This window comes from Micromys minutus (genome assembly GCF_963924665.1).
Source record: "Micromys minutus genome assembly, chromosome: 17".
Lineage (NCBI taxonomy): Eukaryota > Metazoa > Chordata > Mammalia > Rodentia > Muridae > Micromys > Micromys minutus.
Genome location: NC_137952.1, coordinates 50,871,764 through 50,887,759, shown reverse-complemented (window position 1 = coordinate 50,887,759; position 15,996 = coordinate 50,871,764). Strand labels below are relative to the sequence as shown.

The window sequence follows — 15,996 nt, the reverse complement described above, 5'->3', positions numbered from 1 at the left end:
CCGCCCGAGTCCCGTGTCTCTGCAGCTCAGCCCACCCACCTCACCCGCAGCTCCAGCGCCTGTGCTGCTTCAGAGAAGGACGCGCACACGGTTGCTACGGAAACGACGCAGCGTTTCCCCTGACTCGTAGGGCGGTCGAAGGTCGCCTCCGCAAGTTCCGGTTCCGGTTCCGGGATCTAGTTTGTTGTGGGCCGGCTCTGGTTCGGGCCCGTGCTTGGAGCGCGTTTCTCAAGTCCGGGTGTGAGCCAGGGTCGCTCCCGTTCCGCGGCTGCAGTCATGGCGGCCTCTACGGCGGCCGGGAAACAGCGAATTCCTAAAGTGGCCAAGGTAGGCGATCGCGAGGAGCCCCAGCACAGCATCTGCGGTGTCGGGCACCAGAGATTCAGGATAGCGATCTCTGTGCCTCGGTCCAAGAAGACAGGTGGTCACTGAAGCCGCACGGGGTCTTGTCACTCCGAGTTCGTCTCGCGTCTGCCCAGCCTTCGTTCCAGGGTGGTACTGTGATGCAGAGCATCGGTTCGGTTCCGTAAACTCTTTGCTTTCCTAGTCTCTGAGGATCCCCTACTTTACTCGAGGCGACAGTGCTCCAGTAAACCTGGAGGAAGAGCTATATGGATAGGCGTAGCCAAGTACCGTAGACTGTACCATAGGCAAGAACCGGAGGGTGCCAGTAAACTTGAGGGCAAACTTTGTGAAGGAAGCTAACACTTGAAGGCTGCTTGAAAGTTAGACAGTGGAGGGAATGGGAGAGGGTAGGCTTTATGCAATGGCATAATTTGGGTTAGACAGTAAATTATTCTATTTCCAACGGCTGTTGATACTTCACCAATGCTTAATAAGTGTCGTCTTGTATTTAGCATACTATCTTTCTCTGGTTTGATTCTTATAGGGCCCTTTTGTCTTGAGACAAGTGCTTATTTCCACGTGTAATTATTGTAAAAGGCTAATGTGGTAGCTTTTCCCCCCTATCCTGAGTCATTAAAAGCACATTCTGTGTATGTGTGCTGGCTAGGTTTTTGACCGCTTAACACAAGGTAAAGTTATCTAGGAAGAGGAGCCTGGACTAGGAAATTTCGTCGGTAAGATTGCTTGTAGGCAAGTGTGTGGGGCATTTTCCCGGTTACTGATTGATGCGGAGGCCCACTCTCCTTGGGCAGTGCCACACCTGGGCAGGTGAAACAGCGTGGTAAGAGCCAACTGAGCGTAGCCTAGAAGCCTCCGGCTGCCCTGACTTCCTTTCTTGATGGGCTCTGACCAGCCCCGTAAGCCAGGTTTCTTTTATTAGTGATGTTGTTGTATTACAGCAGTAAAAAAGCAAATTAGAACAGTATACTTGCACTTAGGGGCCGTCTACCTTGAACACGTTTGTCTTGTAGCTACTGTGCTGGAATGCTACCTTCACACTGTAAAAGCTTATGGGTTAATGATGGAGACTTAGTTTTAAAAAAAGGTTTCAATTGGCCTAAAATGTCATGGTGCCCACTAGAGGGGTTAAAATAAGTAGAGAAGTTCTCTATGCAGGTTGTAAGGAGGAGACAGTGCGATTTTCCCTCTGGCCCCCGGTTCCGCCTCGTGGAAAATTGGAGATGTCATTCATAGTTGGCATCTTGGACTCACTCTTGAGAAGTTTATGTCCTGGAGACAAGGGTCTTTAAGATCTTGTGTGGAAAACACTGCCCAAAATAGGAACATGTCTTTTCCTTGGAAGGTGAAAAACAAAGCGCCAGCAGAGGTGCAGATAACTGCCGAGCAGCTCTTGAGAGAAGCCAAGGAGAGAGAGCTCGAGCTCCTCCCACCTCCGCCTCAGCAGAAGATCACAGATGAAGAAGAACTGAATGACTACAAACTGCGGAAAAGGAAGGTGAGTCTGTGAGGAGTGAACTGTGCGCACCCATCCAAGCTGACACTCGCAGTCGGAGCGAGGGCCTAGGGGACGACTCCGAAAGAGCCTATGTGATCGACCTCAGGCTAGTATTTGGGATCATTTAATCCACTAATATTGTGGAAGCTATATGTAAAATTCTGTGAAGTGCTGAGCACTTGAAGGTCATGTTAAAGGTCGTCTTAACATTCTCGTTCTTAATAAGGATGAGAATAGAATATATTAAAGTACCTTCCAATAGATACACCTACATTTTTCTTGTTGTCTCCATAAACTTCAGACACCTGTCATTGTCATCCTTCCGGATGAAGGTTCTTGTTCCTCCCCATCTAGGATACAATTTCTCTTAGAAAAAGTAAATCGAATAATGTATATTACAAGGGAAAGCAAACCGCTTTTCTCTTTAATAAACTCTCCCCGTTCCCCCTTTGCTTTTCAGACCTTTGAAGATAACATAAGAAAAAATAGGACTGTGATTAGCAACTGGATAAAATACGCACAATGGGAGGAAAGTCTGAAGGAAATCCAAAGGTGAGGTTGCCAGGACTGTGTGTGGGCGAGCAGGTGAGAGCCCAGGAGGGGTGAAGCAGGAACTGAACTGCGTGGTAATTCCCGCCTTTCCTGGGAGTGTCGCGGGAGGTTCTCCTGTCTAAAGAACAGCATTTCATGATTCCTGTGTTAATCGGATATTGTTTCAAAATAATTGTTCCAAGACCAGAAGTGTTCTCCTGAAATCTGTTGTCAAGATAAAAATGGTGGGTGGCCTTCACTTCCTGTTGACCAGCCGTTGGTGCCGTGGGCACTCTGCAGTGACCGTGCCCTTGCCAATCCCTGAGCACACCACTGCTCTTGACTGAGCCCTTTGTTTGCTGTCCGCCTTCACCCCTTGAAGGCACCTTCTCTGCCAACCTTGACTTCTGAACAAACTACAGCTATCCCTTCCATTCTCTGTTGTGGAGTTCCTACAACCGAACTTGCCATTCCCCTCTCTGCTTCTTGCCCAGATCTTGAGTGTACTCCTCGTGACATTATGAAATCATTGCACGCTAACTTGAGAATGTCTTTTTATGAGCAGAAGTTAGCCCATGATAGACGCCTGACAGCATAGGAGGGCACTGCCGGTAGTGTGAAGCGGCTGCTGCACGTCTCCTAGGTGCTTCCTTTGATGGTCTCTATATCTCGTTTGTTAAGGGCTCGATCCATATACGAGCGTGCCTTAGACGTCGACTACCGGAATATCACACTCTGGCTGAAATACGCAGAAATGGAAATGAAGAACCGCCAGGTCAACCATGCCCGGAATATCTGGGATCGCGCCATAACAACTCTGCCACGCGTCAACCAGTTCTGGTGAGCTGCTAATTGTATCTGTTACATTATAGAATTGTAATATTACATTCTACTTTTTAAAGAATATGCTTTTTTTTAAATGTCTCATTATCTGTGAGTCATAATTCTAATGTTCCAGAGCTATGTAATCAGACTTAAATGTTTAGTACAATTTTTTACTAATAAGAAACTTCTTAATGAAGCCTCCTTCCCCCCTGGTTAATTCTTTTTCAGGTTTATGTTTTAATAAGCAAACACTTGCTTAAATATCTTGGAAAGATGAGACTTAAAATCAGCCAGGCAGTGGTGTCATGCACCTTTAGTCCCAGGACTTGGGAGGCAGAGGCAGATGGATAGCTGAGTTCGAGGCCAGCCTAGTCTACAGAGTTCCAGGATAGCCAAGGCTACACAGAGAAATCCTGTCTTGAGAACAAAACACCTTTGCATTTAACAGAGCATTAGAAATGTCACAGCTTTACTCTTTCTCCGAATCGTCTTGACCATAGCAAGCGTCTTTGGATGGTTCTGTGTCAGGTACAAATACACATACATGGAGGAGATGCTGGGCAATGTCGCTGGTGCTCGCCAGGTGTTTGAGCGCTGGATGGAATGGCAGCCTGAGGAGCAGGCCTGGCACTCCTATATCAACTTCGAGCTGAGGTACAAAGAGGTGGAGCGGGCCCGCACCATTTATGAACGCTATATCCTTTGAATGAGGTGTTTGTGCTCTCTGGCTATCCTGGGCACCTACCTCCCAAAAAGATGTCACAGAGAAGACATGTAGCTATCAGTGTGACGTTGGAGGCCAGGAAGGCAAGTTTTGTCACTAGCGATTTTCTGTGGGGCTAGAACTGGTCAGATAAAATGGGCAGACTGGGTCATTTGGGTCTTTCCAGTGATGTTGTGGATTCATTTTGGTTTCTGCAAAGTCCTGGCTGCTAGAACCAGAGGTCTGTGTTGGTTGTTAGCACTGCTAATAGAGGTCATCGGAGGCTCACTGCTTACCAGCGAGTCCAGAGTCATCTAGTTCCTTGAGCCTGTGTGTCTTTTCTATAGAAGAAGAATTACAACTGAACATGGTGAAGTCTATATATACCCATGGACAGAGCTCATGCCTAGCGTGGTTGAGGCCCTGAGTTTAGGCCTCAGCTAAACTCACTATAGAAAAGAAGCCAATGTTAACAACTAGAAGATGGTGTTTGCGAAAGCACTGTCAGAGACGGATGTGTGATGCTCATCACCTTATTTGTAAATTGCCACACTTGGTAAAGTTTATTGGAAGCCCCCAAATAATAGTTGCTGTGCTTTAGCAGCCATTTGTAGACGTGTGTGGAACAGTGAACATTTTGTGTCACTCAGCAGTATATCGTGGTGCCTGAGTGAAGGCAGGAACAACCCGCACCATGTCCACAGGAGCTCTCCCTCTCTGAAACCAGCGGAACAGGGTTACGGCAGCCATAGAGGGACAGCCGGAAGCTAGCCGCTTGATGCTCTTAACCACATCACACATAGCAGGCAACATAGTTGACGAAGGCCTGCGCTTGAATCTGTAGTGTGCATGTGAAAAGCTGCGCCCAGCATATATCTGTGAGCCCAGTACTGGGGAGGCGGGGCAGGAGGGCCACTTGGTTGAGTGAGTAAGACTAAGATACCGATGTCAGGCTCTGGCCTCTTCCACCCATGCACATGTGTGCATGCGTGTGCACACACACGTAATAGGATGTGCTGGTTTTAGAATTGAACTATGGTCTGTGGGGATGTATGCACATTCCTCCTAGGACCAGTGGTTTGGCACTCAGTGACAAGAGTTGTTGCTGGCTTTCTAGAGCTGCTGTAAGCAGTGAGAACCTTACTGTGCAACGTTAAGATCTCAGTTGTCTCTTCTCATTCAGTAGTGGCTTGCCACAGGCTTGGTTTGTAGCAGATGAGATCCTATGCACTTAATGTTGTCAGTGCTTGTGAGGACCCTGATCTATAGGAACCTCTCCACTCTACGTAAGGAAATTGACTGATTAAGCAACTTCACCAGGGTCTCAGGCGGTGACATAGGGGTATTTGACCCCAGAAATCAGTCTCGGAACTGATGTTCTTAACATCTTTGCTACTCTTGAATGTATTTTCACTGTGGAAATTAATTGACTTCTTCATGGAAGGCCATGTGCTCTGTTAATAAAATGGCAAGTGAGGACTTTCTCTTTAGCTTTAGAGCAGCTTTCTTTTTGTGGCAGTTCTTTCTTTGTGGGTAGGCTGCTGTACTGAGCGTTTCATATAATAGGTACTTTGTATTGACCTTGTTCTTTGTCCAGAAAGCACTAACATTTCCTCATTTAATAAAGCTATGATGAGAGAAGTTGGTACGATTTTTCCCTTTCCACCCGTGAAAACACTGAGACAGTCAACTTGTTGAAGATCATGTGGTTTGAGGTTTTCTTTGGCCTCAGGTTTGTCCCACTGCTACATCACTGAGTCAGCGCCGCAGGCCAGCAGATGAGCAGGCGGGCCTGACCTCGAGGGTTAGTGGCCAGCCCCCTGTGCGTTGGTCCCCAGCTGTGTTTTGAGTTGTTGGAGGTGGGAGGTTATGGCCCTTTGGTGTGTGCTGTGCATGCGTGCTGCCTTCCGGCCCAGCTGTGTGGTTGTGCTGGCTCTTTCCTTGACTCCCCACACTCGTGCTAGTGCACCCTGCCGTGAAGAACTGGATCAAGTATGCTCGGTTTGAAGAGAAGCACGCTTATTTTGCCCATGCGCGGAAAGTCTACGAGAGAGCAGTTGAGTTTTTTGGGGATGAGCACATGGACGAACACCTCTATGTGGCCTTTGCTAAATTCGAGGAAAATCAGAAAGAGGTAAGTCACAATGAGTTCATCTCTATTTGCTTATCCAGAGAGAAAATGTTTTCTAGGTACAAAAACATAATTCAATACAGAACAGGCATGTATTACTGAGCTCTACATTGGAGCTGAGTGCTCATGTATGATGACTGTTTTAATTTCATTCTGCTTTGTGTGAAAATTGCACCTTTAAATATGAATGCCTGGTGTTAGGTGTCTGCACAAGCCTGCAATCCCAACTCCCAGAATGTTGAGGATTGACTCAGGCTGTGGCAACAGAAACTTAACTTTGAAGCCGGCACAGTACATAGACAAAAGTATAACCTGCTGAGAGTCACTTGGTGTCCTGATTGATCCAGGGGTCTCAGAGACAATGAGCTGGGGAGGCAAAGCCCCAGTGCCCTCAAGCAGAGGGAACAATGTACCATGGAAACGTAGATGCCCCGTGGTGTACTCAGAAAAGAATAGGATTGGAGGGTCAGATTCTTTCTAGGACACACAGATTAGAGGGATTTGTGGGATGGGACAGTGACTGGACAGTATTTCAGTGACCTTCTGGCTAGTATATGAAAGCATTTTGGAACAGGGTAGGGGCATAGCAATAGTGGAGCCAGGGGAGGGCTGAGGATAAGCTCAGTGGAAGAGCACTTGCAACAGGGGTCAAGTTCTGGGTTTGATCATGAACACTAACTACTAAGGAAGCAGGTGATAAAAACAGGGAATCCAAATGAGATTTTAAAATGTTATCAGTTAGAAAAGGAGGTGGGTCAGCAGCAGGGGAGAAGAGAAAAGGGCAGTCGTAAAGAAATTAAAAATAGATTGACACTTGTTCAAAGAGTCAGTGAAGGAGAGGAGCCAAGGCAGACTCATGGGGCTTTGGGTGTGGACAGGCATGCCATGGAGGTGTAGCCTACCATCCTGGGGAAGGATCCAGGATGGAGAAGCTTTATGACAGTATTAAATATGGAAATGTTAGTGTAGAACGATGAAGTATAGAACTGTTTTATTAAATATGAATATTTTCTGATCAAGGCCTCATATTAATTTATAAATAATAGGTTTTAGTTATTCTCAAGGTGAGACTAAAATGAGATTATGTTTTAGATGATAATCTTTCTACCTGCTTTTAGTTTGAAAGGGTACGAGTTATCTACAAATATGCACTGGATAGGATTTCAAAACAAGAGGCTCAAGAACTCTTTAAAAACTATACCATCTTTGAGAAGAAGTTTGGTGACCGGAGGGGCATAGAAGACATCATCGTGAGCAAACGGAGATTCCAGTATGAAGAAGAAGTGAAGGTGGGTGCTGCTGTGGATGTTCATGTGGAATTCATCTGGCACACATAAGAAATGGCAAGTGGGGCTACTGATGACTCTCTTGACGCCTCTGACAGACTTGAGCCATTTCAGGCAAATTAGAGTAAATGTGGTTGGTAGAAAGGAGAGCAAGCCATGCTTGGATTTACTGTGCAATTCCCAGACGCAAGCACCTTTAACAGCAAGATGAAGAAATGTGGATCCTAGTACGTGGGAGATAGAGGCAGAAAAATTGTTACTTCGAGGCCAGCCTAGGTTTCATATCAAGTCCATGCCTGAAATTTGGCATATACTTGAGCTCATTTTTGGAAAAGGAGGGGGAGGGTCAGAGATGGTTCCAAACACCTGCTTTGCATGAGCAAGAGACCTACAGTAGACAGTCTGTTCTTAGCTCTGTAATATACCATTTTGATTTCAGCTAAAGATTACAGTATTTCCCCTCACTGTTCTGTGCACCTTTTGCTTAGTCAGATTGAGGTAGCTCCTAGCAAAGGATTAAGTCTGCTGTTAAGTGGTAGGTCAGTAAAATGTGTTCAGAAAAAAATTACTGTTATCTGAAAGGTGGGTTTCCTGATACAGAGTCTGATATATACCCACTGTACTTTCATTGTCAACATAATGGTTAGCAGCCATATATGTAGAGATATACATATACAAGTTGAAAGCTATGTACAGTAGCTGAAGCTGATTTCGTGCCAAGACTGGGGAGGCCAAGGCAAGATACTTACCCTGAGTTGAAGGTAGGATGTGAGAGAGACCCTGTCTCAGAACAATGGCATGTCAGTATCAAGCAGGTCTCTTACATGATAGCAGCAGAGGGAAGAATCTCTGCTTTGAGGTCCTCACCTTTCATCTTCCTTTTGTACAGTCTCAGGCATGATTTTTTAAAAATGAGATAGCAGGTAAAGATCTAAAGGGGAAAATTGCTAAGATCCAGCAAGTTTGGTGTCTCCTCACAGTCTGACAGCCTGTGAGGTCTAGCCCTTGGCTCTGTCTTTACTGGTCGCGATGCGTGTTTTCTAGGCTAATCCACACAACTATGACGCGTGGTTTGATTATTTACGCCTGGTGGAGAGCGGTGCGGAGGCTGACGCCGTGCGGGAAGTCTACGAGAGAGCCATTGCCAACGTGCCGCCCATCCAGGAGAAGAGGCACTGGAAGCGCTACATCTACCTCTGGGTTAACTACGCACTCTATGAAGAGCTGGAGGCCAAGGTGAGACGGCCAGCGCGGGGCGACCATGGAGACTCCTACCCCAGTGAGAGCCACAGACCTAACTGTGCCTGTTCAGACGTGGTGGTGTTTTGTTTTAAAACCTTGAGGCCCTGTGAGATAGCATTATAAAGCTTGAAAAGATGACCAGTGAAGCCATTTAATCACATATAATTCCCTGACAATGTGCCTTATCACAGAGATCATGGTCAGATTGAAAAATCGAGTGGCATTTTGATGTAGGTAATAGGTAAAGACTCTGCTCACTGAGATAACATCTTTTCGCTGTTGGCCTAAGGCCTTTCTACACTGATGCATTCAAGCTTGGGTGCCACATTGTTAGTTACTCTTAGAAAAAAGTTTAATGATCAAAAGTACTTGCTATTTTTTAATCATAAAAAATCAATATTTAAAAATAACATCTTGAGAAATGAAGGTTTGTTTTTACTGTAGGTATGGAATTGATTGATACAATAAGTATTAGCGTTATTAATTTATCTATTTTTATATCAATACAGGATCCTGAGAGGACAAGGCAGGTATATCAAGCATCTTTGGAACTCATTCCTCACAAAAAGGTACACTTTGCTGGAGCAAAATCTTGTTTTACTACTGATAAAATTATATGTATCAATTGAATTTTCAAGTGAGTGGCACCATGAAAATATTAGACAGGCGATGCGGTGTTTGCCTGAGGAAACACCCTACTGTCTGGGTCATAGAACAGACTGTATGACAGGTCAGTAATGCAGTTCCCAGTGTAGACATCCAAGGGAGTGTGGGGATGCAGAGGCAGGTCAGAGGAAGGGAGGCAGAACACATACATAGATTCCAAGTGGACCTTTTGAAACGAAGAGCCTGCTTGTGTGATTGAACACATGGCTTTTTTGCAAATGTTAAGATGTTTTTCTCTATCGAATTTCCCAAGATGAAAAACACAAAGTCCTGCTTTAGCAGTGCTGATTGAACTGAGTTCTTAGAAACAGGATATTTACCAAGTTATAAGCATCCCATAAAACGTTTAAAGCAGAGGCTGCCATGCCATGCCGCATGTAGTCATTGTATAATTTTTATTTATGGGAGGAGGGTGCGCATGTGCCATGGAACACAGCTTTGGGGAGTGGGTTCTGTCCACGTAGGTCCTGGAGAATAAACACAAGGGTCATGCTTGAGAGCCGGTACCATCATCCCCTGAGCCATTTCACCAGCCTCTAGGTATAAATATGCCAAACATACTGTTGATAACTGCCATCTTTGCTCAAAGCAAACGAAGCGCATCCCTCACCCTGAAATTTTACCAGGAGCTTTTGGTTAATTTAAATTAATTTTAAATGCACCTCTTAAACCAGATCTTTCTGTGCTTGTGTTTTGTAGTTCACATTTGCCAAAATGTGGCTATATTATGCACAGTTTGAAATAAGACAGAAAAACCTGCCGTTTGCCAGAAGAGCTTTGGTAAGTAAAGAAAGGATTGGCATGTTTCATTAAGTTTCATGAGGCAGTTAAAATGCTTCATTTCCTACTGAAAAGCAGCAAAGCAAGGTGTAGTGCATACACCATGAAGGCCAGCCCTGCTCTCAAGAAAAGAAAGGAGAAGGAATACGGAGGGTGGGGGGACAACAGAAATCTATCTTTTATATAGACACATTAGAAAACTCAGACCACGCTGTGCTTTGAGAATGAGTGACTGCTGAGCGCTCATTCTAAGTGGGACGTAAATATGGGCCTTACACAGCCCTTCGAGGCTCAGGGGCCACTGGAGAAGAGGTAGAAGAAAGAACAGGATGGGTGGGGTTGGGAAGTGTCTTCTGGACGTGGCATGACTTGAACAGGGCCACTGACAGCTGGTGGCTGCTGAGGGGAAGCACATTTTCTTCCGGGCTGTAGCTGCTGGTGGGCTGTCCGTGCTCATGCAGGCAGAACTGCCTGCACTTGGTGTGACATAAAGGCGGGCAGGAGTTAGAGGAGAATGCGAGGGGACCTGGGGTGGGTATGATCAAGGTGTGTTGTGTGTGTGTGTGGACTTGTCAAGAGATGCAAAGGCAGCATTTAATCCCAGGGCTGGTCGTCTTCAGTCCTGTGCTTGAGAGGCTCAGGAGGCGGGTCTCTGAGTTCACAGCCAGCCTGTTCTACACAGTGTGTTCCTAGAAAACCAAAGCCACACAGAGAAACCCTTGTCTTTAAACAAAACAAGATCTATCCCCAGATTAGTAGTCTGAGATCAGTCTGACTACACCTTCCTCATAATTTGTCATAAAATGTCTCCGTAGGATAAATTACTGTGTGTGTATATATATATATATATATATATATATATATATATATATATATATATATATACACTTTTCCTTCAGATAAATTATGCTTCCTGTGGGTAGTAGTAAGTCAGACTTGATTACCTTTTATTTAAAGGTTTGTGTGTTTGACATGCATATTTTTTAGGGGATCCTGGGGAGGTATAGAATCCAGTCGTGTAATTCTGCAGAATAGTCTGTAGCTGACCAGACAGGCCCCAGCGGGCACAGGCCCCGTGAGCACAGGCCCTGTGAGCGAGTGGACTGATGGACAACACATCGGAGGCCTGCTATGCTGACTGCAGCAGAGAGCCACTAGGACACATTCACAAGGACTACGGATGAACCTTGAGGGTAACAGTGCTCTTGGCCCTTCTTTCTCCAGGGAACATCCATAGGCAAATGTCCAAAGAACAAGTTATTCAAAGGTTACATAGAACTGGAACTGCAGCTTCGAGAATTTGACAGATGCAGGAAGCTTTATGAAAAGTTTTTGGAATTTGGACCTGAAAATTGTACCTCATGGATTAAGTTTGCAGAATTAGAGACAATCCTTGGTGATATTGAGAGAGCTCGAGCAATCTACGAATTAGCCATCAGCCAGCCACGCTTGGATATGCCAGAGGTGAGATCCCAAGTTGAATAGATTTTAAATACTTCTCAAGTTTTCCTCCTTAGCTAACCATCTAAACACAGTATAAAAATGACCCAACTATTATAATAGTATCATCTTTTCCACTCTGATTAGGATTCTGCTGTTTGTTGAATAAGAAAGTGAACAGGGGAGTGTCAGAACAATCCCCACACAGCTAACAGGGAAAGAAGGGTAAAGGGGACAAAGAGGACCAGCCTGGGTAAGGAACCAGCTGTAGGCCCCACATCTGGAACATAGGAAATGGGGGTGGAGACTACGTATCTCTGCCCTTAGGGTAGTTTTGACTGAAACATGATCTTCCTGGATTGTTGCTAGGGCTGCAGGCCTGCCAGCAATAGTTAAGCCACAGGAAGTGCTGAGCCACTGCAAGGCCCGACTGAGGTCTCACAGAAGCCACAGGACTGCCCTGGCCTCCAGTCAGTCTTGTGCAAGGCTTCCTACACTGCTGTGTGGCCCCGCCCTCTACCCTAGACTGACAGCTCCCTTGTCCTTGCCCGGTTTTGTTCTTGTGACTGGTGGGTAATTAATGTTTTTGAGCTCAGGGCTGGAGATACAGCTTAGCTGTTCTTCCAGAGCTCCTGGATTCAATTCCTGACAACCACATAGTGGCCTGCAAACGACTACAATGTGATATGATGCCCCCTTCTGGCATGCAGGTGTACATGCAGATAGAGCACTTGTACACATAAATAAATCTTAATGTTTTTAACTCAAGTAACAAGAGACTGGTAAGAACAGTTGCTAATCTGGCCTGCTTTCTCCCTAAAAGCTAACCTGCATGGGCGGCATGAAAGTACCTGCAATTCTTCACAAGTTTTGGTTGTTAAACATTTAAAAGTAATGTAAACCTGAACCCAGAGCCCTTTTTTCTTTCTAAAATTCAAGTTACATTTTGTCAGGCTTCTAAATGCTAGTATTACCATCCACATGTTGTCTGTTGAGTCTTTGTTCCTGGATGTAGGTCAGGATGGCTGAACTATAGGGCATGTGGCTTTCTTAGTGCTGAGACTGACCTATTCTTTTTCCTAGGTACTCTGGAAATCATATATTGATTTTGAGATTGAGCAGGAAGAAACTGAGAGAACACGAAACCTTTACCGGCAATTGCTTCAGCGCACACAGCACGTCAAGGTACCCTGTACTTTTTCAATAATCTCCCATTTTATTTGTACAGCAGTTTTGATGTTTGTAGGCAAACTATTTTAAATGACTTTCTTGTCCTTAGAATCTGTTGTTCTCAGAGGACTTAAGAATAGTAAACTTATACCTACCAGATGATTGTTTATGTTGCACATGAGTCTCTTGGGCATCACAGGTTTAAAGAAGTTAAACATTTTTCCAGAATTTTAAAACTATGTCAGACACCTAGAAGCAGAAGACTGCTTCCTACTGACACGGAAGCATATGCTTAACATACCAGCCTGTGGCACATTATCAGTGGGTACATCATGGACTGGAGAAACTATATGATCACTCTTTCTGTCTTCTGGTTAATTTCGTTCTGTTTTTTTTTTTTTTTTTTTTAAGGTATGGATCAGTTTTGCTCAGTTTGAGTTATCTTCTGGGAAAGAAGGAAGTGTGGCTAAATGCAGACAGATTTATGAAGAAGCTAACAAAACCATGAGAAACTGTGAAGAAAAAGAAGAAAGGCTTATGCTGCTGGAATCCTGGCGAAGTTTTGAAGATGAATTTGGAACAGTATCAGACAAGGAGAGAGTAGACAAACTCATGCCAGAAAAGGTCAAGAAGAGAAGAAAGGTCCAGGCCGACGATGGGGTAAGGGCTCAGTACTGGGGTTCGTTCCTCATGTCAAAGGAGTAGAAACACAGACTTTGAAATCTGTACTTGGAAGTATTTGGACATTCTTAAAAGCAGACATAGACACCTGGATAAGGAGCCTCTTGTCTGGCTACTAGGAAAACAGCCAAGGTTGGAAATGGGAGGGACATGCAGGGGTCAAAGACTTCTGAGTGAAGGTGGAGTCTAAGAATTATACGAAGCCTGCTGTTTGTTGAGAGTGTGACAGGGTGGGGTGGGGGAGCTTCGCCTTTTAGAGAGGAGCCAGTCCTGAAGCTTGGTAGGGTAGAACAAGTCTGGTGGGAATCACTGAAGACTTACACATGACTGGAGTGCTGCCGTCTCATACGGTAGACCTGTGAGACTCAGGTTGAAGATCTAGTGGGTTTTAAAAGCCTGGCAGCTGATGGGTGGGAAGTAGACGAGGAGAGCCTCTGTTTTAGGACAATATTAGGAAGTAACAGCCATGCTCAATCGGAACGAAGAAGAGCTAAGAGTCCAGATAATACACAGCTATGTGTCCTCTGCTACTAAATAAGAACGCAGATTTTGAAAAAATGATTTGAGTGTTTTGCATGCATGGTACATGTGTACCACATGCACACCTGGTGCCCTTGGAGATCACAAAGTGATACTGGGTCCCTAGAACTGAAGCTGCTGGGTGATTGTGAGCCAGAGACCTAGCCAACAAGTGCTCTTACCACCTGAGCCACCTCTCTAGCCCCTAGGACACAATTTCTATACATTGTAAATGTACAGCTGGAAGGTGGGTTGAGGCACTGCATGTCTGATGGCCTCTGGAGCCACTGTGCTTAGATGGCTGGCTTTCTTCCTTGGTCCCTCCTCAGTGAGCTAGCGTGCTGCTGCAGTAACGTCATCTGAGCTGTGGCTCATTGAGGCTCAGCCCTTTGTTCCGTCTATGCAGGATCTGATGTTGCTTTCTACAGTAACTGGTTGAGTTTGGACTCCAGGTTTCAGACACACTCTTCATTCCGCCTTCTGAAAGAACCATGGCCAGCTGTGTGTCTGCTCACTCTCTAACTCTTGTTTACTTCTGCAGTCTGATGCCGGGTGGGAAGAATACTACGACTACATCTTTCCAGAGGATGCTGCCAACCAGCCCAACCTCAAGCTTCTGGCGATGGCCAAGCTTTGGAAGAAACAGCAACAAGAAAGAGAAGCTGCCGAACAGGATCCAGATAAGGACATTGATGAGAGTGAATCCTCATCTTTTTAAATGTTGTAACTGCTTTTTATAACAGTTTAGAGTTTGACTTCTGGATGTTTTTATATATTTATCCAGTAAGGAGTTGACATCTTTGAATTATTTTTTAAAATGCTCTTGGATTAACTATGGGTGAGAACTTGCAAGTAAAGAAAGTTTTTTTTTTTAACAATTTTTTGAGTCGAAGCGTCTCTAGCTTTTGCTCCTATTGTCTTTATTAGAAGGAATTTGTGTGCTTTTAGCACATCCTTTAGCTGGAACTGCAGACTTGTCTAGGAACAGGCACAGGTTTATCATGATGGTCACATGCATCTGACACTTTTAGCTTTCATTTGTCTCTTTAAAACCACAAAACCTGAGTTCGGTCCAGTCCGTGTTGAGCCCCACCTTGACCAGCAAGGAAGACACGACCCGGGGAAGATCTTCGAGCAGTTTATTCAGGATCCTTGAACAAGCTTCTTCAGCTTCTGCTTCTGACTCCGCTCGCTCCCGGGGGAGGGAAGGGAGCAGGCTAAATACTCCAGACTGGCAAACCATAGGCTGCCATGTGGGCACTGCAGATAGGTTGTAACCATGAGGAAGTTAAGGAGCCAGGCAAGTGCGTCCAAATAAGGAATTGTTTATCACAGGGAGCGCTCACCATCGCGGAGGTCGGCGCCATCTTTGGGGCGCGGCACAATGCAGCTCCCTACAAGTCCTGACACTTCTGTGTGCTGGCTGTACATTTAGTTGGTCTTCAGTTAAACCAGCAGTAGTGAGGTGGCACCTCGTTCTGATAATTGCATCAGAAAAAGAATGTGCTGGTGTCAATTTTGTTCCAACAGCACACCTTCCCCCCCCCCCCCCGCCTTTTTAGTCATGTGTCTACTTCACAGAAATAAAGGACTTGGGCTATATAATATCTAAATATGTGAATTGGTTTCTAGTGACTGTATTTTTTGATCCTAAGTCTTTATATTGGCTTCATTTTTTTCTCTCAAATGAGTTGAGTTTTATAGTAGCTTGTTTAAAACAACAGCCTGCATACATGGATCCTGAGGCACAGTGCTCTGTATTCAGGGCAGGAAACCCTGGGTTTATTATGGTAACCTTTTGTTAAGTATGATTTGCCGTAGCACCACTGCTAGTCCCAAGCTTTGTGAATTCTGCAGTTATAGCTGCCTTAAAATGTGTGAGCTCTAACCACTGACCTTTAACAGTTGTCCCAGTATCTGCTCACACCGCACAGCGTGCCGACCCTCAGAGGCCCTGTTTTACTTGTCCTGTAAGTCACAGCCATATTTTCTTCTGCTCACCACCGCCTAGGGCTTTCAAGATGGGTTTCTACTTATAAGAACCATCAGTAAACAACCAATTATTAAATGTAAGTATATCCATCTAAGGGATTTAAAGCTATTTAATAATACTAAATTAAGTCTTAAAAATGGGATGATTTTGGAAGTTACAAGAAAATAG

At 45.1% G+C, this 15,996-nt stretch overlaps 1 protein-coding gene across 1 annotated transcript; it reads left to right on the top strand.

The window, feature by feature from the left end:
* Nucleotides 1-182: 182 nt before the first annotated feature.
* Nucleotides 183-15,393, top strand: CRNKL1 (crooked neck pre-mRNA splicing factor 1). The gene is made up of 14 exons (XM_080931690.1): nt 183-327; nt 1,709-1,861; nt 2,322-2,413; nt 3,074-3,232; nt 3,746-3,921; nt 5,885-6,054; nt 7,170-7,340; nt 8,382-8,573; nt 9,089-9,148; nt 9,945-10,025; nt 11,250-11,489; nt 12,549-12,650; nt 13,047-13,295; nt 14,377-15,393. Exons 1-14 carry the CDS (start codon nt 277-279, stop codon nt 14,551-14,553), a joined length of 2,073 nt encoding a protein of 690 aa, XP_080787816.1. The 5' UTR covers nt 183-276; the 3' UTR covers nt 14,554-15,393.
* Nucleotides 15,394-15,996: the final 603 nt, after the last annotated feature.

Excerpts from the sequence above, each read along its gene's own strand:
- CRNKL1 (XM_080931690.1), top strand. The coding sequence starts at position 277 with ATGGCGGCCTCTACGGCGGCCGGGAAACAGCGAATTCCTAAAGTGGCC. Across the intron at positions 2,414-3,073 it reads AGTCTGAAGGAAATCCAAAG|GGCTCGATCCATATACGAGC; the intron begins GTGAGGTTGCCA and ends TCGTTTGTTAAG. Across the intron at positions 13,296-14,376 it reads AGGTCCAGGCCGACGATGGG|TCTGATGCCGGGTGGGAAGA; the intron begins GTAAGGGCTCAG and ends TTACTTCTGCAG.